This window comes from Sceloporus undulatus, chromosome 2 (genome assembly GCF_019175285.1).
Source record: "Sceloporus undulatus isolate JIND9_A2432 ecotype Alabama chromosome 2, SceUnd_v1.1, whole genome shotgun sequence".
In the NCBI taxonomy this organism is placed as follows: domain Eukaryota; kingdom Metazoa; phylum Chordata; class Lepidosauria; order Squamata; family Phrynosomatidae; genus Sceloporus; species Sceloporus undulatus.
The window spans coordinates 197,261,890-197,286,198 of NC_056523.1; the positions used below are offsets into that span (position 1 = coordinate 197,261,890).

The following is a 24,309-nucleotide window of genomic DNA, read 5'->3' on the forward strand; positions in this document are numbered from 1 at the left end:
ACGACAATAAGGCATAGAACAAGGTATCCAGAATTTACTAAACACATTTCTAATTTTCAGCAACCAGGAATACATCCATGATGAACACAGCAGTTTTACTAACTAGCAAGGCACCTGTACCTGTCCTGTACACAGGTGCCTATTATATTTCTAGAGAAAGGTCATGCACAATATGGGGGGAGGGGGGGATGAAGAAGGCCTTTCTTCAAGTTGCTCAAAAGTGTATCACTGCTAGCCATGGCTAATTGAAAGGGCCTCCTCCTCCTCCAACTTTAGTGAATGTGCTGGTCTGTGCAGAAAACATTCTCTCAGATAGTCCTGTCTCAAGCCCTTCTGTTCAAGCCTGTAAAAGTCAACAATGAAACCATAAACTGACTCAGCACTGAATAGGCATCTAGCGCAGTTCTTCCATCCTGTGTTGCAGTATTCCAGTCTAGAGTTTACTAATGGATAAGTCACTGGAGATTATCACACGGGGGATGGGATGTCATTGTCCCATCCCTGTCCTGTCCTTCCCATACAATCGCAGGAAGGACTTTCATACGATGTCACACTTATCCGGACATTGTCCCATCTGGAAAGCACAATTGACAGTGATCATGTGAAAGCCTTTCAAATGACGTCATGCTGATTGCCCCAGCATTTTGCATTAACAGGAGTTCAGGTTAATGCAATGCCATTTCAATGACAGGATAATGACAGGACCAACACGTACAATATGAAATGCTTTTGCGCAACCCCCCCCCCCCCCAACTGACAGGATAAGGATGGGAGAACAATCCTGTCCCTATCCTGTCTGAGTGTAATAATCTCTGTGTGTACAAGGGCTTTCTTTCTAGGAATAGGCACAGCAGGCAAACAAAATAGAAGTGGCAGAGAGTATTCTTACCCACTGAGATCACCTATGCTGCCAGTGTGAAAGATTAATCTATTTTTAAAAATTTGTTTGTTTGCTTGTTTGTTTGTTTGTTTTTAGAGTATTTACACCTCTCCCTTCAGCTAAAAAGGCTTTGGGGGCAGCTTACAAATCATTAAATTGACAGTCAGCCTTATAATCTAAATAAGACATGACACATAAGGAAAATGGAAGAGCAATGGGGAGGGAATTAAGCCCAGCAGATGTTGGCTGTTCTTCTCTCCTCAGAGGCAAGTGCAGTGGCAGCTGAAATGTGGAAAGAGGGACATTATCTCCTGTGGCCAGAGCACAATGAAGGAGCTGTCTGGCTGCCCTTCTCTCTCTTTTAGGCCACTGCAAGGGCAGTTGGAACATGGAGCGAGGGCCTGTTGATGCAGCATGATGGAGCTGTGCCTGGGTCTCTTCTCTCCCTCAAAGGCCAGAGCAATGGTGCATCCTAATGGGGCTCCCTTGTATTTTGGGGTGTGTAATATTGAGGCAAGGAATCTACACAAATGCCAGCATGTATCTGGTGGGGGTTGAAAGTGACAGCATATTAACATGTGAATCTCAGAACTGTGCTTCACTAGTCCTACATGAATAAAGAGGAGGGAGTTAATGGCCAGTGTAAAAGAAAGCAGTTCAGATGCAGGATTGTGTGAGAGAGATGAGATTGATATAAGAGGCTGTGCTGAGGGATGCACTGAGGTGAGACATGGCACCTGTTTTGTATTGAGATTCCCTGCCCAGCACTAAAATTCCACTGTCCTCCAGCAGAAGCATGGCAGTTATTTACCAAGGTATTCCTTTTCCCAGGCAGGTTTGAGATTCCACTGCTTCTAGAATGGGATTCTGCAGCAAAAGTACTTACTGTTTTAAGACCAAAAGTCAGAGACTTGAAGCTAATTCCAAATCAAATAGTTTACACAGATAGATTGTACCCATATTAGAATAGTTAGAGTAGTGGTGGGATAGTGTGGGATACTGGCTTTTAGGTGAGCCATCCACCCATAGCTCTGCAGGAGAGTGGATACTTGGCTCATTTGAGACCCCATATCAATTCCTACTCTTTCTGAACTCTGGGATTTCAAATGCCTGGACATGGCAATGTCTGTAGCTGAGATTTGAGAACAAAAGTTGCAATAGTTTCTACAGTATCTTGATTGATATGCAAACCCTTGGCTGATGTTTCAAAACAGCCGTTTACTGAAGTGATCTGTATCATCCTCTAGTTAAGCATGTGGGTGCTTACCAGTGATGTTTTCAAGTTTTTATTCCAAGACTCAAGTTGTCTCAAGTCTTTACCTTCATGTCTCAAGTCCTTGCAAGATAGTTTCAAGTCAGGCCTCAAGACTAGGAGCCAACTTAATAGAAAAAAATGAGGTGGGGTGTGTTTCTTAGAGGGGAACAGCAAGGGTGTTAAGCAGTGGGCTTGAGGCAGGGCTTGAGGTCTGCTTGGCAGCCTGTCCCTGCTGCACATCATAGGAGCCTTCTAAAGCTTTTCAAAAGATTCAGAAAGATCCTTCTGCTTCAAGCCCATTGCCTAATATATTTGCTCTTCCCTTCCAAGAAATGTGCCCTGTACTCTGGGGACAGGTCTTGCCTGATGTTCAAAGTAAAGGATGTTAGCAAGCTGGTCATTAAAAATATATAAGTTACAAGACAAGCTGAGCTGGTGTATCATTATTGCCGAGTTGCATCCAAGTCAACTTGCTGAAGCAACCTGAGTCCAAGTTGATCGACTCAAGTTTACATTATTGGTACTTACTGAGCAGTATCTTTCCTTTTATTCCAGATAAGATCATTGTCCTGTATCCCTTTCCCATTGTACAACAGAAAAGAAAACAGTTTTGAAGAAATCATGTTTTTAAAACAAAGTCTATATTTGGTTTGAAAATATCAGTTTTCACAACTGTGGTGAGGGTGAATACTATACACTTAAGAGATCACTAGTTTTCATCATCTGCAATAATCCCCCACTCCAGTGACCTTTCAAACCCTCTGTAATTTTCTGGGTTTTCTGTGGACTACTACACCATTTGCCCAACAACTGCTGAATGATTGTGAGTCTGTGATGCAATTGGAGAAAGGAAGGAAGTTGGTTTCAGAATAACACTGTTTTAATGCTGCCCTGTTTTCATTGTTCTTTTTTATGTCCTTTTTATATGTTGGCATGAGAAATTTGGTTATTCTTCAGAACACCTTCAATGTGTTTTTTTGATAGCAATAGGCTTAGCTAATAACAAAGTCAGATGTATCAAGAGAAAGGAACCCTTCCCTATATGTATGTTTACAGAGGTACAGTAATTTTCCTTAAAATTTGACTATATGATATAGAAAGATTATAGCTATGAAGTGGATTTAATAACTGTGTAACTATGGGCCTGTACAGACAAGCCAAAATAAAGCTGCTTCAGGACACTTTGGAGATATGCTGTTTAAATGCATCCTAAGAGTCCAGAAGCCACACCAAAGCCACGCTCCAATCCTTAGGCTTTGGCATGGCTTTGGGACTCTTAGGATGCATGCATCATTTAAACAGCATACCTCCAAAGTGACTTGAAGCAGCTTTATTTTGGCCTGTCTGTACGGGGCCTATTTTTAGGTTATTTTTTAGGAAGGTGATGGAACAGTGAACTGAAGAGCCTTCCAAAATGGGACAGGAATAGGAAGGGAATGACAAGAGATGAACAAGTTCTTTGAGAATTGGCCTTTACTTAAGACAGATGGCCATAGTTTGGTGAGTGAAAAGTGGGAAGGTCTCAGGAAAGGTGTTGCTCCATCCTAGGTTTGGCTGCCATATTTGGAGTCAGGAAGCAGTTGCCCTCAGGTCAGAGGAGGCTTGACTCTGTAAGGTTTATTCCCCATTTGCTTCTCTCCCCAGGCAGCATGTGGCTCAAGTTTTCTTAACCTAGTTCCTCTCTGAGCACTATCCATACTGCACCTGTTCTCTGCTTGCAGTGCATTCAGTGTGCAGCTGATCTGTGGGTCTGGATGTGGGAATGAGCCTACTTTGCACCTGGGGGCTGCTCTAGATGGGGCTTTTAGTTATGCATTTATAATCCTGTCACATTATCCTGTGTTGTGCTTAGATGATTTGATCCCAAAGGTGTCTACTCCCCATTAAAAGCCTCAAGGCTGCAGAACAGGTCGTATTCAAACACATTGCATTTTCTCTCCCACCCCTCTCTCTGTGTCTTCTCTTCTCTTTTCCCCCTCCCCTTTGTCTTGTTGAGTTTTGTTCCCAGCCATCTCAACAAATCGCCAATTAAACAGCACAGCTGCAGGGCTTGTGTGAACAGCTGGGGAGACCATCCAGCCGTCTGACAGGGACAGGTGTTCACAGCTGGCTGGCAGCCCCCCTCCCCATCCCTGTGCACAGGTATCAGGTGTTAGACAGCTGGCATGAGATAACAGGCTGGGGGCTTTTCTCTCCTGGGCCCCCTTGCCTGCTGCTGAAGTGCCAGATTGTGCTGGATTATAGAGACAGCAGCAAGCGCTGAAACTACAGCCTATTTCCCTAAGAGGCAGTATAGCAGCTCCTACTGTTCAAGGGGTGGGCCACCCCTTTGCTTGTTGTACATTCACGGGGATGGTATTTTGTAATCTACAGCCTTCTTTCTTGGATGGTTATATGCTTGTGGAGAGTAGAATCAGACTCAGCCCACAGTGCTGTAAGAATACACAGACAAAATTAGCTGCTGTGAAGATCTGAGGTAAAGAACTACAGTCTGATATTTCAGCATTTGTCTGATGCTTCAGCAGATATCTGCATCTATTTGTATTGCACAACCAAACTGATTTTTCAATAATCTATTCAAAGATGGCTGAAAACACAAGAGCTTGTGTATGCATTGGCTTGTGGGCAGGGACATAGATTAGTGAAAGAGCCATTAATTAAGTGGAGGAGCATCAGAATTGCAAGGGGCTCTCATTTCCTGGCTAGGCAATATTCTTTTGGATTGGGATGTGCACCCAGAAATATTGCAGTGCAGAATTTCCTGGTCAGGGTTCAGGCCAGGCATCCATGCCCTTTTCAAGGATATTCCATTCCAACACAAATCAACAATTTGTATTCTTTGTCCATTGAATATGTTCAGTTCTCTTTATACTATTTTAGATTGTCTTCCCCCCACACACACACACCACCACCATTTTTTCCCTCTTAAAAATCTCTTACAAACCTGCACAAAGATGTATAGCTTGCATATCTGTCTCCGCTGGCCGATACCACTCTTTTGTGGTGCAATTTTGGCAACATAATATTATGTATTTTCAAAAGTTATTTTCTTCTTTCATTCTTTCTTTCTGTCCAGAACTCTCATCTGTGTGGTCATGAACAGTTTCTTATTAGTACTCCAGGAAGCCTCCCAAACACAGCTAATAGTATTGTCAACTGCTTATCTGTGTTCATCGGCAACCCTGAGTGCCTTGTTAAATAGTATTATTAATATTTCTGGGAGGGTTCTTGTAGCACTGTTTGGTTTTAGAGAGCCTATCCATGTAGTTTATGTTTTGGTTTTAAAAGAAGAAGGTGTTTTTAGTTGGGTGGCATGGAGGGGAAATTGAACTTACAGGTCAATGGCTCATGAAGGTATCTGCAAATATTTTTTTTAATTAAAATTTTAAAATCACACTTGATAATGTATTTGATTAATAGTTACAGAGCCTTTAATGTATTACCTGTTATGAGTAACATTTCCAAGCTCTAGATTTATGCAAACACTAAAGTATATAAATAAAAAATATTTAAAGAGGTATCATATTGAGGATGGAGCAAGCTTGTTTTCTGCTGCTCCAGAGAACAGGACTGAGAGCAGTGGATTCAAGCTACAGGAAAAGTTATTCCAGCTCAACATTAGGAAGTACTTCCTGACAGTAAGAGCTGTTAAACAGTGGAAGACACTCCCTCGGAGGGTGGTGGAGGCTCCTTCTTTGGAGGTTTTTAAACTGAGACTGGATGGCCATCTCCAGGGTGCTATGATTGTGAGTTCCTGCATGGCAGGGGGTTGGGCTGAATGGACCTTGTGGTCTCTTCCAGCTCTGTGATTCTATGGGACAGTGGTGCTGGGGGAGAAATGTTTAACCCTTTCCCAGATTTCCACCCCTGCTGCTATTAGTCCTGCCTCTATTTTTTGCTGCATTGCTAGTAACAATCTCAGGGGGTGTCTTTTTAAAAAAAAATCTGTGTTAGGAATACTAATCAAACAGCAGCAAAAGTTTATCACCCCATCCTCCAACACCCCTCAGTAAAACTGGAGTTCAAGCAATAGCTTTAAGGTAGACATGTTGGGAAAGCTAAATATGCAAGTCCCATATGTTATATCATTGAGCCTTGATTTATAACAAGGGCTATATACCCATTTTAAAAAAATACTATGGATAATTTAGAACTAACCAACACATTCCATGGTTCTCCAGTTGTAATTGTATTCTATATATACTTTGATCTCAGGAACAGCCTGATGCCTCAAGTATTACCAGATATTATATATTCTGCCTCTACAAAATTGACAACTAGTTTAACAGAGGTTGTGCATGTGTAGTGATATGTCATATTTCTGTAATAAGCACAGAGTAATAAGCTATGGGAAAATATGGGCTGAATTTTCTTGCTTTTGTAGGTCATTATTACAACCTGGTGTGTGGAGATAGCCGGGTGGAGAGACTTGGGGCTTCTGTAGTGCTGAAGTAGGTTGAAGAGCACCATGCTCATAGTTTCTGTGGGAAAGTCTCTCTGAGTCTTGGGCATGACACCATCAGAGATAGTGGTTTCGTGCCTCTATGAAACCAGTTCCCACTACAGAGAGGGCTGTTTGTGTCTGTATAGCTGTTGAAAAATTGATTTTGAAACAGCATACTTTATAGGTTTCAACTATTTATGGGGGAGGGAAATTGAAATCATCTTAAAAATACATCAGGATAAGATCCCAAAGTATGCAGTTACAGCTGTTCTGGTTATTGAAATGCCAGGGGTAATTTCTGGAAGTCAGTTCACTTGGAAAAGGAATAGATAGTCATACGGTACGACTGGTATATTCATGGGGTTTAAGTTGCAAAGCACACCCTCCCTGTGGATAACTGAAACCATGGATAATAGGAAACTCTTATTATTTTCAGTTAGACAAATGACTTCCAGCCCAAGCATACTATAGAATCACACTGGAGGACCTAGAAATGCCTAGAGAGAACACTTCTCTAGGCATTTCTATGTCCACCAGTGTAGTTCTATAGTATGCTTGAGCTGGGAGCTGACTATAGAATCACACTGGAGGATCTACAAATGCCTAGAGAGAACATTACTATGGCATACTTGACCTGGATATTGGTCATAAAATCACACCAGAAATGTTTAGAGGGAACTCTTTTTCTTTCTTTTTTTCAGATGTGGGTAAATAAATCCTGGATACTGAATTCACAGATATTGGGGGGAGGGTGTTGTTGTACTGTAGCTAGTTTCTTTCCTTCAGCCATAAATATGCTTCTGAGAATAGCAGTGTCCATTCTGATGGCACCAACTAAGAGCTTGTTCATAGAGGGAGGTGGCAGGTCTATGAAACTTTGTAAAACTGCAAGGACAGAAAATGAGGCTTAAATTGCCTTTGAGCAGATTCATATTAATGTTTGATTACTATTAATTTAGAGAAACAGAAGCAATTGTCATGCAGATAAGCATTAACCAGGGTTAATGTAAGTTTTTCATTCTGTGGAGTGTGCAGAGAGGCAATTCACAACCTCTTGGATTATATTCTTTGCACCATTTTCCAAGGCTGAACTCACATGTTTTCTGTTATTACCATTGACTCCATTCTCCTTTCTCAGTTTTTTCTATCCTGCTTTGACAGCTAGAATGAAGGAAGGCCAAATAACCCTTATGCTTGCCATCACCTTGAGATGAGGGCTTTCAAAACCCTAAGCAATGTTCCTTATAGGTAGATTCATAGCAATATCTAATGTCACAAATGAACTACACCTAGAGAATGGAAAAGTAACTTTTGGGGCTACAACTGCCAGAGGCCCTGTACAATGCAGCATGGTCATTCACTACATTGGCCAAAATCCTGATAGCTGCAGTCCAAAAAAATACTTGAAAATATGCCACCATTTCCAATGTTCTTAGAGGATAAGGAATGTACATACTAGCATGCACCCAAAGGAATGCTGTGCAAGGCAAGACAATAAATGAACTCCTTTAGAGGGCTAACTGGTTAGTTCTATTCTTCCTGGACTATCATTCCAGGCTCTCTTCACAAAGATTAGCACTTATTATTTGTTAATTGCTATAGCATTAATAAGTGATGACAGTGTCTTTGCATCCACTACTTTGGCTTCACATGTTGGAACATGACTAATTGTTTCAGCTGAATTCTTGAACAGTAATCTGGCAGCTTTTGTGCAAGACAGATACGTGTCAACTGCTTTTTTAGATCTGCCCAACAACAGGTAGAGATACAAAAATTTCAAAGCAGTCATTGCTGCACATTCTGTCGCATAGACCTGTGTCAGCTGAATCCTGGCAAAGGGGCATTTTCAGATTGTGAGCTGGGCCACAAGAGTGAATAAAAAAAGCACGGCTAAATACTAATCCATCTTTCCATCTGTTAAACCATGCACTTTCTCCCTGATTCCTTGCCAGGACCGGCTTCTTTAAAGAAGTCAGGGAAGCTGGATTTCTGCAGTGCCCTGTCCTCCCACACCACCTCCCCGAGAATGGCTTTCACCCACCACCCGCTGCCTGTCCTAGCAGGAGTCAGACCAGGTGAGAACAAAGCCATTTTCTTAGGGGAGGGAATGGGTGGATTGTGGGTCAGAGTGGGGAAGCAAGGGACAGAGCTGTCTCCCTGAAGAGGCATATCAGAGCTCTTATCTATGTTGGTTCTGGCAATGGTCTCTTGCTGTCTTGTTTCTTCCCCTCCCCTTTCCTCTCTCTGTCTTGTCCTTGCTTTCCCTTTTCTTTGCCAAAGCAGCTTAACACAAGGATTGTAAAATGCATCCTGGAGAATTTTTCGTTTGTCATGGTACACAAAGGGCAGGGCTTACATCAAGTTGTCCTGCTTCATTAATCCAGGTCAACTTGGATATCCTCAAGTTAGAGGTGACAACAGCGGGCTAGGTAGACCGGTAGTTTGATCCAATAAAAAAACAAGCAGTAGGATATATTCATATGACACTTGTATGGGAAAAGAGGTTCCAGGATGAATTTAGATTTAAATAGCTAGTAACATACATTTGGAACATGCCTTCGGAATATGAAATTTTAATGCAGGAAAGTGTAAGCAGTACTGAGATACTTCCAGGTTTGTATGACACATTTACATTGGCTTGCTGCTTCTATATAAAAACAAAATCCCATGCTTGTTTCTCTGGGATTTTCCACTGAGGTGGACTTGCAATTGCAATGGAGTTCTAAGCTCCAGTGAAGTAATGGTGACTTAGAGAAGTTTTCAGTAAGTGTTCTAGAAATCTGTTTTTTAAGGACTAACATTATTTTCAACCTATTTTAAATGTTAGCATAAAAACTGAGAGGCTGCACTAAGTTCACATCCTTTATTTATTTTACTTATACACAATCTTGATAGATACTTTTTCGAGATGGTGTAACAATAAAAAGAGAAGCACAACAATTCAGCAAAAAATATTAAAATGTATACAATAAAACATCCACAGTGAACTGTAAAATGGCAAATGGAAAAGCAGCATAAATACCAGTCACTATAGACAAAATGGCAGTGACTTTAGACAAAACTCCCAGTTTAAAATGCTTGGAAGAATTAAAAAATGACTCTGAGATCGGAGTAGAGAAGAAACCAGAAGAGAGTACTCCCACAGGCAGAATGTCACTTCAGAAAAGGCCCTTTTCCCTATTTCCCACTTCCCATTTGTGTCACATTTGTGTCACCCAAGCAAGGGCCTTTCAGGCTTGCAGGTAAGCACCTAAATAAACAGCCAATCCAAACATGAAATCCAGCCACTTTCCAGAGATGAGATTTTAATCTAATTCAGAACATAATCATGTCTTAAAAGGTGTGTGTATGCATGTATGTGTGTTAAGTAGCATGAATGATGAATCTGTTTTGGTATTGTGTACAAATGATCATGAATAGTATTTGGGTAGGTTAATGTGTGTGCATGATATAAGAGTATATGCTGAATATATCTAGCTGTGCTCACTGCAGACATGTAGGTGGTTGTATGTATAAGAGGAATGCTATTGAAGTATAAAAACCAGGGAGAACAAAAGCTGAGGCAGTTCTGTATTTGGCTTATGTTTGGATAATGGTGCTGTGGTTTTGCTGTGGTTTGTGTTTAGATGGTGACTTTATGTAACGTATAGTTATATTCAGTGGGTGCATGCATATGTTCAGTGTGTTGTGTAGAACTGAAGTGTGAAGGTTATGGCAGCATCTCTGATGGTCCGGTAAAGAACAGAGTAAACTGGCTTAAGTGGACTGCTCTGAAGTTTCAAATCTAAAATAGGTTTTGGAGAGGGGTAGCATTTCAAGCATAGTGGGCTGGTGTGATTCTTACTGGGCTTCCCACACCTTCCATCTTGTCTTAGATGAAAGAGTCAATTTTATGAAAGACTTAATATTAGTTGAAGAACAAAAAATGACAAGCAGCTAATGAAGATGTAGAGAATGGGAGCCATTTGTCATGTTTGGGGAAAGAGATGTGCTGGCCAGAGTTTGCTTGAGTCTCCCATTTCTATTAGTCTCTCTACACATATGAACTCATGATATGACACAGTGGGAAAAGATTATTTTATATAGCCTGTCCAAGTTGTCTCGGTGTCCTTCACCTTCTCTCAAATTCAGATCCTGGAGTCACATTTTAAGAGAGTTAGAGTACGGTAGATAAATTAAGATTAATTTAATCCTGTAATGAAGATAGTTGCTCTGTAGCCAACTCCACCCTAATCCCAAATTTTGAAACAATTTATAATAAGAAGCAAAGCTAGTGTAGTATAGTGATTTGAATGTTGGACTTGAACTCTGGGAGACCAGGGTTCAAATCCCCACTCAGCTATTGAAGCTCCTGGAGGAGACATGTGACAACACCAAATATGAAGAAGCACCACTTGAATGTACCAGCACAATAATTACCTTACACCGAAGAGATCAAAGTCTATAATTTAGCTCTGTAACCTTAAAATGCTTTCCTACTGTTCATACAACTCCTGCTGTTGTATAACTAGCAGTATTTTATGTTTAGAATGATCATCAAAATAATTATTTATATTTTAAGTACATTATGCAATACAGTATAGTAAAGAAAATGCACAGTGTTTAAACACAGAAAATGAAAGAAAACACATAGAAGTGAAGTAAGTTAAACACTGGCAAGAAGCTGCTTACTCCGGACTTGAATTTTGAAGAACACATCATGAACGCAGTTGGTTAGAAAACATGGAAGCAATCCAACTTCTTATGTGAAGTCAAAGGCTTTCATGGCTGGCATCCATAGTTTTTTGTGGGTTTTTTGGGCTATGTGGCCATGTTCTAGAAGAGTTTATTCCTGATGTTTTGCCAGCATCTCTGAAGATGCCAACCACAGATGCTGGCAAAATATCAGGAATAAACTCTTCTAAAATATGGTCACATAGCCTGAAAAACCCACAAAAACAATCCAACTTGTTGTTTTTAAAAGGTATCAAAAGTCAGGGTGACAGACTGAGAGATGTAAATTCAGTGCTCTAGATAGTCTTGTTGTATGTAGAAATCACATTTCACTGGTCTTCACACACTTTTGACCGTAACATGTACTGTCATCGAGGCAACACATTTGCATATTTTTCTGAAAACAGGAATGCAATAGGTAAGAAGCATTCTCTAAATTGTAAATGGAGTTTGTAAAAAAAAGAGAACGAAAAGAGTATCACTTTGCTTATTCTTTTCAATGTCTCAATGTATTTTTCTGTTTATAGAAATACTCCACATGCCCCACACAGATTATTAAAAAAATAAAAGTATTTGACTTTCAAAACCATAAAAATACATTATGAAACAATACCAAAAAACAAAACAAAAACAGAAGTGTGTTAAAACTGGGCTGTGTATTTTGAGGAAAGCTTGTTTGGGGAGGAGTAGGCAGGAGCAGGGTATCACTTATATGCAGAAACTAATGTCCTAACTACATGTTATATAAAAGGTCTAGAATTAGGTTTCCCAAGATTTTCTCTTTTAATAAAATGCGTTTTCAGGAGCTTCCGATATCATTCAGCTTGTGTTTGTCGTGGGGTGGGGGATGTTTAATCCTTCCATCCAATCCATCATTCCAGATTTCCAATGAAAATACCCCCCCCCCCAAAGCAGGTTTTTCTCCCCTTGTGGAGCAAACAACAGCCTGGGGGATGGATTTTTATAGGGAAAATAGACACCGCTTCTGCATAATGTGTCATTTGGGCCCTATGCACAGATGTAGTCTGGTGTATATCTGTGTGCAGAGAATTGCCAGCAAGCACACCCTACCTTATGCCCCCTCCGTTACTACCTCTGAAAATGATGGAATATGATGTTTGTTCCAAATCCCTGGTGCTATCCTACCATTGTTTGCACAACCACCTAGTGCAGAATGGCAAATTAGGAATTGGCTTGCAGTTACAAATCCTTTGTGATTTAAAGGAGTACTTTTAGAATCTGCACAGATCTGGCTGTCATCATGCCATTAGCATTGTAAGAAAAGGCCAAAGCTTTCTGTAATCCTCTTTATTCCATCATTTTGAAGCATTTTGTTACAGCATCTTATGGGAGCTCCTAGTCAGAAACTCCATGATACTCTTTGACATTTTTATGTATACAAATGCTTTCTTTAGAATAGTCTTAAGTACTTCTGCTTCTTTTTAAAGCTCATTCTTCCTGTCTTTATGCTTACCTACCACAGAGGGCAGTTTCTTGACATCTTTCTAGCTGCTCATCCTAGTCTTGGTCTATCTACCTTGCCTTCAGCCTTTTACCCTGTTCTAGTTTGCACCATCTGCCTACTGTAGCAGTATTGTAGAAGTGTCTTCAGCCACACAGGGGAGAAAATCCCCAACTCACAGCAGCTGATCCTTATCTGATTCATATTCTCCATATCAGTTATTAATATGCCAGTAATTCCCAAGGAATTACCTGGTATTCCATGGCATTCCCCATCACCATGTATGGATGTGAAATGTGGTTTACTACACAGTAAAAATAAATAAATAAAAAATCATATGAGATGTGGTGCTGGGGAAGAGGGCTGAGGATACCATGGACCACCAAAAAGACAAACAAATGGGTCCTCAAACAGATCATACCAGAACTCTCCTTGGAAGCCAAGATGATAAAACTGAGGCTATTGTACTTTGGCCACATCATGAGAAGACATGACTCACTAGAAATGATTCTAGGGCTAATATCACACGAGCAAAATTTGAAGTTATCCCAGGGGCAATGTGAAGGCAATGCAGAGGCAATCATGGGGTTTCAGGTTTGTTTATCACATGACACCAAACGCAATCAGGAGCCATCCTAAACACAATCGGGGTCATTCCAGGGTTAGGTAAATTTGGGGGAAAAGAGGATTTACCTAACCCTGGAATGACTCTGGAATGACCCCCGATTGTGTTTAAGATGGCTCCTGATTGAAACCTCATGATTGCCCCTGCTTTGCCTTCACATTGACCCTGGGATAACTTCAAATTTTGCTCATGTGATAAGGGCCTAGGAAAAGTTGAGGGTAGTAGAAAGACAGGAAGACCACACACCAGAGGGCTAGACTCAATTAGGGAGATCACAAACCTGAATCTAGAAGACTTAAGCAGATCAGTGAAGGACAGGCAGGTTTGGAGATGTCTCATCTATAGGGTCGCCATGAGTCAGGACTGACTTGAAGGCAGTTACCAACAACAACAACAAATTCCCAAAGAAAGGAATATGCTGTACATGTTTGCCCTTGGGTGTTTTGGGAAGAGGTATTCCTTTTTATTTATATTGTGCCATCGATGTGTACAGCATTGTCAGAAGACTATAAATGGAAATAATCTTAAATTACATAGGGGATAGGAGGGAAGAGGTCACTGTTAGTAATTGATAAATGTAAGAAAATGCAGTTACACGTACTTCTACTTCATTCTGATGAGGATAGATGGTTTAGTGTCATTGGTTAAAACCAGTGTATAAGAAGGATAGCCTATAAAGCAAATGGTGTAGTTCTTTTAAAATGACAAGGAATAACTATGTGTACAGAAGAAGAAGAATCTTAAATCCCTGTTATGTGATTATATGTGTATACAGCATGTACATACACAGACAAACGCATGCATGTTTAGAATGTTTTGTAGGTTGAGAGTGTGTCACACACACAGTCAAATCCCTCTGCATCTGCTTGCACATCTTTGCAAATGCTCACCTGTCTTTGCCCTTATGAAATAGAGCAATATCCGCACACTGCCAGTGTCAAATAAACTATTGTTTCCAAAAAACCGAGACAGAATGGCACCCTTTGTCTTTTACAACAAGGACATGGGCTGGTTGTTCAGCTGAGGCCTGGGCAAATATGATTGGTGCAGGTGGCTTTTGGGCTGTGTGAAATGAAAGCAGCATGGCATGGGGGTTGTTACTGACATTTCTCTGTCCCTCTTTTTCTCTCTCTTTCTTTCTCCACCTCTCTCTCCCTCTTTCTCTCTCTCCCTCTCTTTTTGCTTCTCTCTGTGTTTCTGTCCATCTGTCCTTACACTCTCCAGGAAGCCCCCGTGCCACAGCGTCGGCCCTGCACTTCCCGTCAACCTCCATCATCCAACAGTCCAGCCCCTACTTCACACACCCGACCATCCGCTACCACCACCACCACGGCCAGGACTCGCTGAAGGAATTTGTGCAGTTTGTATGCTCGGATGGCTCAGGCCAGGGCTCCGGGCAGGTAAGAGCCTCGCACCTCAGCCCAGGGATGCCGGCCAGTCCCACCAGAAACCTGACCTACAGCCTTTCTCTGCCTCCTCTCCCTCTCTGTCTCCCTCCCTCCCTCCCTCTGTCTGCCTTGGCTGCCTTGCCTGCCTGCCTGCCTGCCTTCCTAGGGAGTCAGTAACACTGTAAGCACTATTCTATAGTCCTGTGGGTCTGACAGAATAGGCCCTTTTTCAGTGAAGGAGCAGTCTGAAACACTGGCTTGCTCTTAGAAACTTACCTTGGCTGTGAAAAATAGACAGGGATCCAGGTAGGGGAGAACAACCCTGAGGACAGCCAGGATATTGTAATAGATTTGTTAAACATGGGTGAGGGGGATGCCATGTTCTTAAAAGATGGGCTTCTTCCTATCATTTCATCTTGTATAGGATGTGACAAGGATCTGTGTGGCCCAGACAGGCTTTTTGTCCTGTCACCCTATTCCTCTGTCCCTTCCTCGTCTGCCACCCTTTTCATCACAGGAAATGTTTTGGAAGGACCTTGAGTTATTAGGAACTTGAAGTATATGGGGTTCCTGGACACAGGAAAATCCCAGAGGACTAAGCTGAGCACATTATAGAAAATGTATAGCCTGTGAAATTTGTGAAGGTGGCAGGATCAGTAATGTAAAGCAATGCAACTTTGTTGGTAGCAGCAGAATCAATGGACCTGCAAGATGGAACTTTTCCGGCACTGTGGGCTTTTAAACAAGGAATCTTCTAAGACGTGTGTTGCAGCATGGATGAGTTTTAATTTACTTTTGAGTCTAACTTTCTTAAGTGATTTGGTTTGTCACAGAAATTCTACACACACACACACACACACACACACAGACAGACAATGTTTGGTCCAGTTTGAGAACCACCATTAATGGAAACACTAGTGGCCTGGCATGTGAGGACACAATTTGTGAATAAATGTATTCCCATTCCCATTCCAGGAGCAAGGCAAGGTATACATTCAATAAGTAAATAAAAATAAAATTTAAAAAGTGCCACCCCCACATCACTTGGCATGGCAATCTATTCCGATTTCTGTGAGCTAAGAAGAATATTAGAGTAGAAACATTCTTTTGTCTTTAAGCCCTCTTGAAAAGAATTGATTAAATAAAAATGTCTTCCACATTAGAGCCCTTCAAAAGTACTAAGGCATTTCTAGGAATTGAGTCAAAATGAAAGTTCCACAGTGCATTTACTTGACCATAGCATTAACCAGCAATGTTTTATCCATATAAGGAAACTTGCCCCATAATATTTACACATATGTATGTCATATTTAGAAGAGATACCCTGTAATGTTAATTGAAAGTTTACTTTTTATAGATTTTGCCCATGGTACTGCATTCTGTTCAAGTGTAGCTGAAGCTTAGTAACAAATCACTCCTCTGTTACTTTTTAATTAGTTAAATGATGTACCCAACCAGCATATGTATAAATTACTTGTTTAGTTGTATTTTTTCTTTCTGCGGCAGCAAAAAAGCTATATCATTTTGTAATATATGAAAAATAACAAAATAGTATGAGTCCGGGTGGCGCAGTGGTTAAATGCCTATACTGCAGCCACTCACTCATAAACCATAAGGTTGCTAGTTCAATACCAGCAAAAGGGCTCAAGCTCGACTCAGGCTTGCATCCTTCTGAGGTTGCTAAAATGAGTACCCAGATTGTTGGGGGCAATTAGCTTACACTTTGTAAACTGCTTAGGAAGTGCTTAAGTGCACTGATAAGTAATATAGCAATGTACTTGCTATCGCTATTGCTACAGAGAAAGCAGTAGTTTTGCTTTCATGTATCAACAGGATCAGAAGTTAACAGACAAGATGGTCCTCACTGCACTGATTATAAAACAGAGGTCTGAAGCTTTTGATTAAAGGCACAATACCCATTAAAAGCCTTAACAGTACATTACCTAACAACACTAGACAGACTACTCTTGGTGTTGCATTTTATTTAAGTATTTATTTAAACCCTGGTGGTGCAGTGGTTAATTGTCAGTACTGCAGTCACAACATTGTGAGTTCAATCCCATTGCTCCAAGGTTGACTCAGCCATCCATTCTTTCATAGGTTAGTAAAATGAGTGTCCAGCTTGTTGGGGGCTTACACATTGTAAACCACTTAAAGAGTGCTGAGTTTAGTATGAAGCGGTATAGAAATGTATGCTATTGCCAGTGCTACATATCAGTTCTGAAAAAGCTGAGAAGACAGCACAAAAATGTGCAGTGAGCTGAATGCAATGTTGTGTGATTTCCTCATTTTAAAATATGTAGCACTTTGAGAGAAAGGAGCTAGTGTAGTAGCAGTGACTCCACTGAGCAACAAGCCCCAAAGTCTTCAGTCTTACTAGGGTATATTCTAGAAGACTAGCCACGGCCCGTTCCAGACGGGCACCTTAGTACATGCTTGGCATGTACTAGGGTTAGAAAGGGGTGTCCTTTCCAGACGCCCCCAACCCTAGCACGTGCTCGGCACGTACAAAATGGCAGCACCCATTCTACATGGGCGCCGCCATTTTGACGTAGTGGACGCTTAGCATCCACACGTCACAGCGTGTTAATGACGTCACAAGTGCGCTATTGGCGACTTGCGGCGTCATTAACACGCCGCAAAAAGAAGCTGCTTTTTGCGGCTTCTTTTTGCTGCGCGGAGGAGTCGCGTGGTTTGGCCACTGAGGCTCCTCCACGCAGCAAATGAGGGGGCCACCAGACCGCCCTTTTGGGCGGTCTGGAAAGTGCCCATGTCATCCTGAGATAAGAAACAGACAAAAAGAAGCAAACAAGACTTTTTAAATTTCCATAGCATTCCTTAACTTTTGTCAACAATTGACATAGATCTCAACTCAAGGTTAACTGTCCTGGTTTAATGGTTGTATGCCACTACTCCAGGACACCCAGAGTAGCAGTGAAACAACAATAGAGATCAAGCAATAGAGTTATTTCAAGAACTGAAAGTCAAGGCATCACCATGATCAGGCTTGTGATGACTTGCCAACATTGCTGGGTCCAAGTATTTCTTGGATCACACCTTGTCTCCTGATTCATGGAGACCACATAGCATTGGATAGCTATATAAAGTGAAGATTTGAATCCCTTAGAATCTTTCCAGGACCTAATTAGGAGAGGGAGCTACATAGGAAAAACATAAAATCCAGGGGAACAAGCTGGTGAACAGAAGAAAGCAAGGAAGGTCCATTCATTGTGGCTTCTTCTGAAAGGAAACTATTGCCTCTACTTATTTTCCCAGGGCTAAGAAAGTCAGGAGCCAGTTAATTCATTTGGGAATCCATTTCTTCAGAAAAGATACCCATTTTCTACTTATGGTTTAGTTGTCATGAATTGGACACACTTTCTGACTTTGATTGCCATACGTGACAGTCCCAAATGTGGAATCCTATGGTAACAATTCCTGTCTTTTTGCTAGATTGCTTGTGACAAGGGAAAACTGAACTGAGGAAGAACAGTTTTCCAAAAAATAAACAAACAAAAACCCTGCTAACATTGATAGATTAGGTGTTTTCTTGTAGCCACAGCTTGCCAATTCTGCGATCTAACTGGATTTCACATTTTTATTCAAAAAGGGTTTTAAAGAGAAATTTCATCTAAGTGGTGAAATTTTAAGATTCTGAATTGAGAAGATGGGCCTGTATGGCTGCTACAAATCTCATGTTGCCTTCTAAGGTCCAGACTCATGCTTTGTGGCACTCTACAGTGAGCATTTGCTGAGATGGGAGTTTTGTGTACATATTTAGCATATACCAAGGCACTTTTCCCCCCATGGTTAGAGTTGTGAACAAAGGATACACATGGTTGTATAGGCAGGACAACTTAGGAACCAAAATCTCCAGAGTCAGTAAGCTAAGGGGAGGCAGTGTATCCTCTCACTACTGAGACATCTGTTGCTTCAGTCACTTTCTCTTGGCAGCCATATGGATCTAGTTGCACTACTGTTTCAGGCTACTCATCCATTCCAGTCATGTGTCAGGGTGCCCAGTGAAGAGCATTGGCAATAGAGCTTATCATCTATGGTGTTGACAACATGTTTTGCAGTGATATGTGGTAGGGAATAATTCTTATCTGGTTTTCACGTCTTGTCATTGGAACGGAGGAGTCATCGTTCAAATCTGCCAATCATGCTGGTACACTGGCAACTACTGGATACCCATTGAGGTCTGGATTTCTTGCAACAAGAATGGAGAATTTACATGTTCATGAGGAAAGGATAGCAAGGCAATAAGGATTTGAGGGAGGCATGGGAAAGATTTCAAACCAAGACATAATTTTAAAAGAAAAAGAAGGGGGAGAAAAAAGGATCCCTCATCAAACCTAAATTGAAATCCCTTCCCTTGCTCTCAGCCCTGAGAGCTGCCAGCAGATACTGCATCTTTAACGTTGCCTTGTCTCGTTCATGCATCACTGTATTTATGTTGTTCGCAGCCTAACGGTAGCGGCCAGGGCAAAGTCACGGGGTCATTTTTGCTGCCGCCGCCACCACCTGTGGCCAGACCAGTGCCCCTTCCAATGCCTGATACAAAATCCACCAGCACTAACCCAGAGGGCGGAGCGCCGACACCAACGTCACCCTGTAAGTGGACCCCAGTGTAACCCGAACCATCAAGCAAAATAAAACAGAGTCACCCTCTCCCAACCACCCCACTCCACAGTCCTTCACTAGGGGTTGAGCAAGGCAGAAGTAAGGGGCAGAGGAGAAGGAAGAGACTCAAAGGAAAGGAAAGGCAAAGTGGAACAGAGAAGAATACGCACAGTGACAGATGCAGAAGGAAGAGCTGCAGTAGAGAAACCACTAGAGAGATAAAGAGGAAGGAAGGGACACACTATAGAAAGAGGAATGACGAGAAGGGTGGGAGAAAAGCAGATAAAAGGCAGCCAGCAGGACAAAATGAGGGGCTTGGGGCACCATGTTATCATCATCAAGTCTTGTGCTTTGTGCTTGTTTTAAAAGTTGACACACCCCATCTGATACCTTCCCCAAAGCTGCCATCACTCCCTCACACCTTTCATCCCATACGCCAGCGTTTAAAGATGCAGTAGCTGCCCAGCTCCGACACTTTTATTTTTTTATTATTATTTTATTCATTATGTTGTTGGTTACCATAGTGGCTCCTGGGTAAGGACTGGGTTGTTTTTTTCCTGTAAGGGACATGTGTAAGGGACAAAAATAAACCATACATAATACAATTTCCAAGAATAAGAACTGCTGTTAGATTTCTTCTTTTTTTTTAATGAGTGGCTCCTGGGTTGTGTTTATAAGTGTTTATCTGGTTCTTCAAAATAATAATAAAAAAGCAACTTCCACTGAGATCCGTAGCAAGCTTCCTGTCACCCCCTGAATTGAGGTTTGTGCTTTTTTCTGTAAAAGGTATGCCTGTGGGAGTAGGGAGGAGGGAAGGCTGCGAATCACCATTATCAGAAACTGTCCCTGCTGTTGGGTGAGAAGTAGAACCCAGACTTGAGATGTTTGAATCAGAAATCCTGGGCTTGTATCCCCACTTCTAGGAGGCCAGATATATCCTATGGTGTGGGTGGAGATCACTGTAAGCTAGGATGTCTGTTCCCAGTTGTGGGGGAAATGGAGTGAGGCCTGCCCACCCTTTTGCAGGAGGGATGAGAAATAAGACTCCCAGGTTCTCCAGTGATGAAGTAGTTCTCACCATCTTTCTTGGCTCAGGGGAAATCCCTTTGGAGAACAAGATTGGCTACCACTTCCATTTTCCTTTTGCTTTATCTTCTTCCCTCCTTTCTTTTTCTTTTTAATTTTTTTTCTGCATCCGTGCTCATGGCATTGCTCACTCTCACGCTGTTCATACTCTCCATTATATGGGTGAAGTGGGGAGGGAGTGAGGAACAAAGGGCTGGAGACAGGGTGTAGGCATGAAAGGCAGTTCTGGAGTTACTTATGTTCTGGTTGTTGTCTTTCCCACTCTCAAGAGAGCTAACAAAGGATTCAGGAGGAGTATGGGGCACTGCAGTTGCTTCTAAGGTTGAGATCAGGCACCAAGAGCTGCTCTACATGATCAGCAGGTTCAGCATAAAATATTGGTTCAGGCCTAAATCATATGAGGTAGTGGGAGCCAGGGAATCTTAAATATGATTATTGTGATTAGCGTCTAAATGACTGGATGTTTGAATGATCTCTCACATACTTTTGAAAAGCCTTCCACCACATTCAAAGCTAGCATATCTGTAAGAGAACTAGCACATAACCATTCTCTTTTGTATGCTCATTTTGGATGTCTGGATTTTATTTACCATGAGAGAATATCCAGCACCTTCACTAACAGAGCCCAGCAAAAGATTATTTGGTATGAGTCTTCTGGTTGTGCAGCTCAGCTCTTCACCCCATTTAGCAGATAGTGGTCAACAAAGAGGAACAGAGCCCTAGAGGCCTCCATTGTGACAACAAGAGTGAGGGAGGATATAGAGCAACTTGCCTCAAGGTCCTGGCAGTTAAAGGTGGCTTTCCCTTCTTGCTACAACTCCCTTGGGAACCAAGGGCTGAACTCTGAGCTAGAACTACTGCCTTCAAATTAAGGTCTTTCAAGCATAGACATAAGAGAAAACAGCTTCAGGCAACCTGGAATGTTTGTGATCAGGGCTGAGTGTGAAGGTGAAATTTTGTGTTTGACTATTTTTGTGCATGCTTGTGTGTGTGCAGGTGCACATGTATGTTAGTATGTGGTTGCAGAACCCTTAAGGAGCTGTCAAAGTCTCTTAAGTGTATCTTGGTCCAAATGGGTTTCCACACTGGAGACAGCTTTCAGTGGGACAGTCTCCCATGCCTGCTCTGTGCCCCTCGCTCAGCTTCCCTGAGAGCATTGCCCTCTTCTGCCACCATGCTAAATACCAAAGAACTGAGCTCAGTTATTTCTGGCACATAGTGTTATGCCCAGGGGAGGCATGCAGACCACAAGACTCCATCTCCTGGCAGGCCCATACATGGGCATGTTCTGGAATGCTATCCACCCTGCCAGTGGGCAAGAGGGTTGTCTCAGGCTGCTGATAGCACTCTCAACAAAGAAGCCCTCCAGAGACAGAGAAAAGTAGGCCAAGAGATTATGGCTTTGGGCTACCTGAGAATCAGGAAGACCATTCAGGTGAGAAACAAGGCCTGTGGAAGGAAGGCTGAAGTTTCACTTTCCTTGCTTAGATAGCAATGTTTCCACAAAGCTTCACTGCATGATCCAAGAGATGCACCTCAGGAACCCTTGTAATTCTATAGAAACTGCTTGGGTTTGGCTTCATGGAGGCATCTCAGAAGTTTCTGCCCCAAGCACTTGCTGGGATTCCTCATCATACAGTCAGGCCCTGGAGGCCCTGTCCTTCAGTGCCCAAAATACACATCTTTCAAGCAACAGGTGTTTGCCACCCTTCATAACAGGCCTCAGTTACACCCTCCAGCTCATTGTCCTGAACCCTTGAGCCCTTTCAGTAGACAGGGTGTGCTAGGGAGGGAGGGAAGGTTTCTGCCCGCTTTCTCTCTTTGGATTTTGCTGTCTTGAGTCTCACCTGCCAGGCCTGTGTGCCCATCCTTTTCCATGACCACCATCAATGCCATCAACCTCACCTAGTGGCCCTAACGGCCTCACGTCTCTTTCCCCTCCAGCATTCTCAGCGCCAGGCTCCTCCTCCTCTGCCAACCGGTTTGTCGGCATCGGACCCCGGGACGGCAACTTTCTAAACATCCCCCAGCAATCTCAGGTAGGGGGACCAGCTTTACAGGGGATGTTGTATGTGGCAGTAGCCCAAACGTAGCTTGCTTTATGTGGGTTGGTTGGATGGCTGGGTGGCTGGGTATGATTCTTCTGAAGGGATGGATGGGATGAAGTCCAGATCTAAACGACCACATGTTTCCTGCTACTCTTCAGCTCTGGCCTGAAATGCATTCAGCACCAAAGGACTCCATATAGAATGGGGATGAGAATAAACGGGAAGGAAAGACAGCTAGGATGTGAGGCTGCCCAGGTTCTGTTTCAACTGTGGGGGAGTAGAGCTTAGTGATTTAAATGAAAACTGAGACTGAAAATCAGGATTCCAGATCCACTGAGTGTGCCACCAAGCCTCTTTGGGATATCAAAACTAGCTTTGCCATGATCTAATTCCATTCCAAAACATAAACAGTCCCAATGTTTTAGAAACAAAATGGTGGATCAGCAAGAGTGTTCTTGGCACATTCACTCTGTGGCTAACAATTTCAAAATATGACCCCCAAATTGTGAAGTGCAGTGCACAAAGTATATAGAAAAGACTGCTTAACTGTAGACTTCATTGGGTGGCCTTAGGCAGGTCACTGTTTCTCCTAAGACTGTTCACACATGACATCTTTTCCACACATCGATCCCTACAAAACAAGTGAGGTGAAACTAGGCTCAGGGCCACCATACATGTTGTACATCCACATGGAAAACACTTCCATGCTAGGTAAAAAAATGAAATCCACAGGTAGATTGTGGCATAGATGCATAGTGAAAAAAATAGTTTCCTAGCATGTGTATACTGTTTATACACTCACTGAAATATACATACAGTATGTGCACTCCCCTATGACTGTCCACACTTTTCCCTACATGAGAATGTTTTGAGGGAAATATAAATCACCACTTTATATACACATGCTAGATTTCACACATCTTCTTGAACCATAGTTTAGCAAAATAATAACAAGTTGCAACAAACTTTGGTCTTGCATGCTACCCCCTCCTCTCTCCTCTAATGCAGCCACCAGAAGGAAGTGAGAAAAGTTTGTTTCTGGTTTCAGCTAACCAAACCTTGTGGGTTGATTAATGTCAACTTTAAACAAGCAATATTTGAAGTTGACATGTTTCAGACAAACCATGATTAAGATTAACTACAATTTGTCAAATGTAGATGGCATAACAAACTGCAGTTAACCTAATCTGGAAATGAAAACTTCCAAACTCTACCTTGCAGCCAAATCAGAGGAAGGTAGGAGAGGAAAGGGAGCAAGCCCAAAGTTTGCTGCAGCTTGTTCTTAAAATGGTAAGCCATGGTTGAGTATGATGTCCAAATGAATCCTACAGATACAAGCAGTTTGTACATGCAAAGAAGATACCATTTCCAAATTTGATGAAAGAAATGTAGAAGTACCACCTGCAGAATAGCCCAAATCTTAAAAGAAAGCTAAGCAGAAACTGGGTTGTGCAGGTCCACACATTGGCACATGCCCCATCTGTGATACCAGCAGCCAAAGGATGAGTCCAGTGTTGGCACCTCCATGTATTTAGGGTCAGAAGTGAAGTTCATTTCCAGGATCTGTCTAGAGATATGTGCAGATAGCAACTAGGGCATTTTGCTGAGTCAGAATGAGGATGAAAGAGTACACAATTCCAGCTCTGAAGCAGTTGTGAAGCATGCAAGGTTATGCTTTTCTGTTGCATAATACACATCTGTGTGTTATGTCTACACTGAGTTTTAGCACCACAACCCCTTTCTTCCCTGGAATTCTTGGAATTCTTGATGCTGTGGGGGTTTTCT

At 42.1% G+C, this 24,309-nt stretch overlaps 1 protein-coding gene across 10 annotated transcripts in view; it reads left to right on the forward strand.

The window, feature by feature from the left end:
* The window catches only part of NFIX (nuclear factor I X), a 321,990-nt gene that overhangs the window by 276,546 nt on the left and 21,135 nt on the right, over positions 1 to 24,309 (forward strand). For 5 of the 10 annotated variants that reach the window (XM_042448603.1, XM_042448604.1, XM_042448605.1 and 2 more), the window contains 4 exons: positions 8,532 to 8,654; positions 14,604 to 14,779; positions 19,234 to 19,381; positions 22,421 to 22,515. In XM_042448603.1, the coding sequence (XP_042304537.1) occupies positions 8,532 to 8,654; positions 14,604 to 14,779; positions 19,234 to 19,381; positions 22,421 to 22,515 (542 nt within the window). The remainder of the gene's footprint in view (positions 1 to 8,531; positions 8,655 to 14,603; positions 14,780 to 19,233; positions 19,382 to 22,420; positions 22,516 to 24,309) is intronic. The other 5 variants (XM_042448608.1, XM_042448609.1, XM_042448610.1 and 2 more) reach the window with 5 other exon arrangements.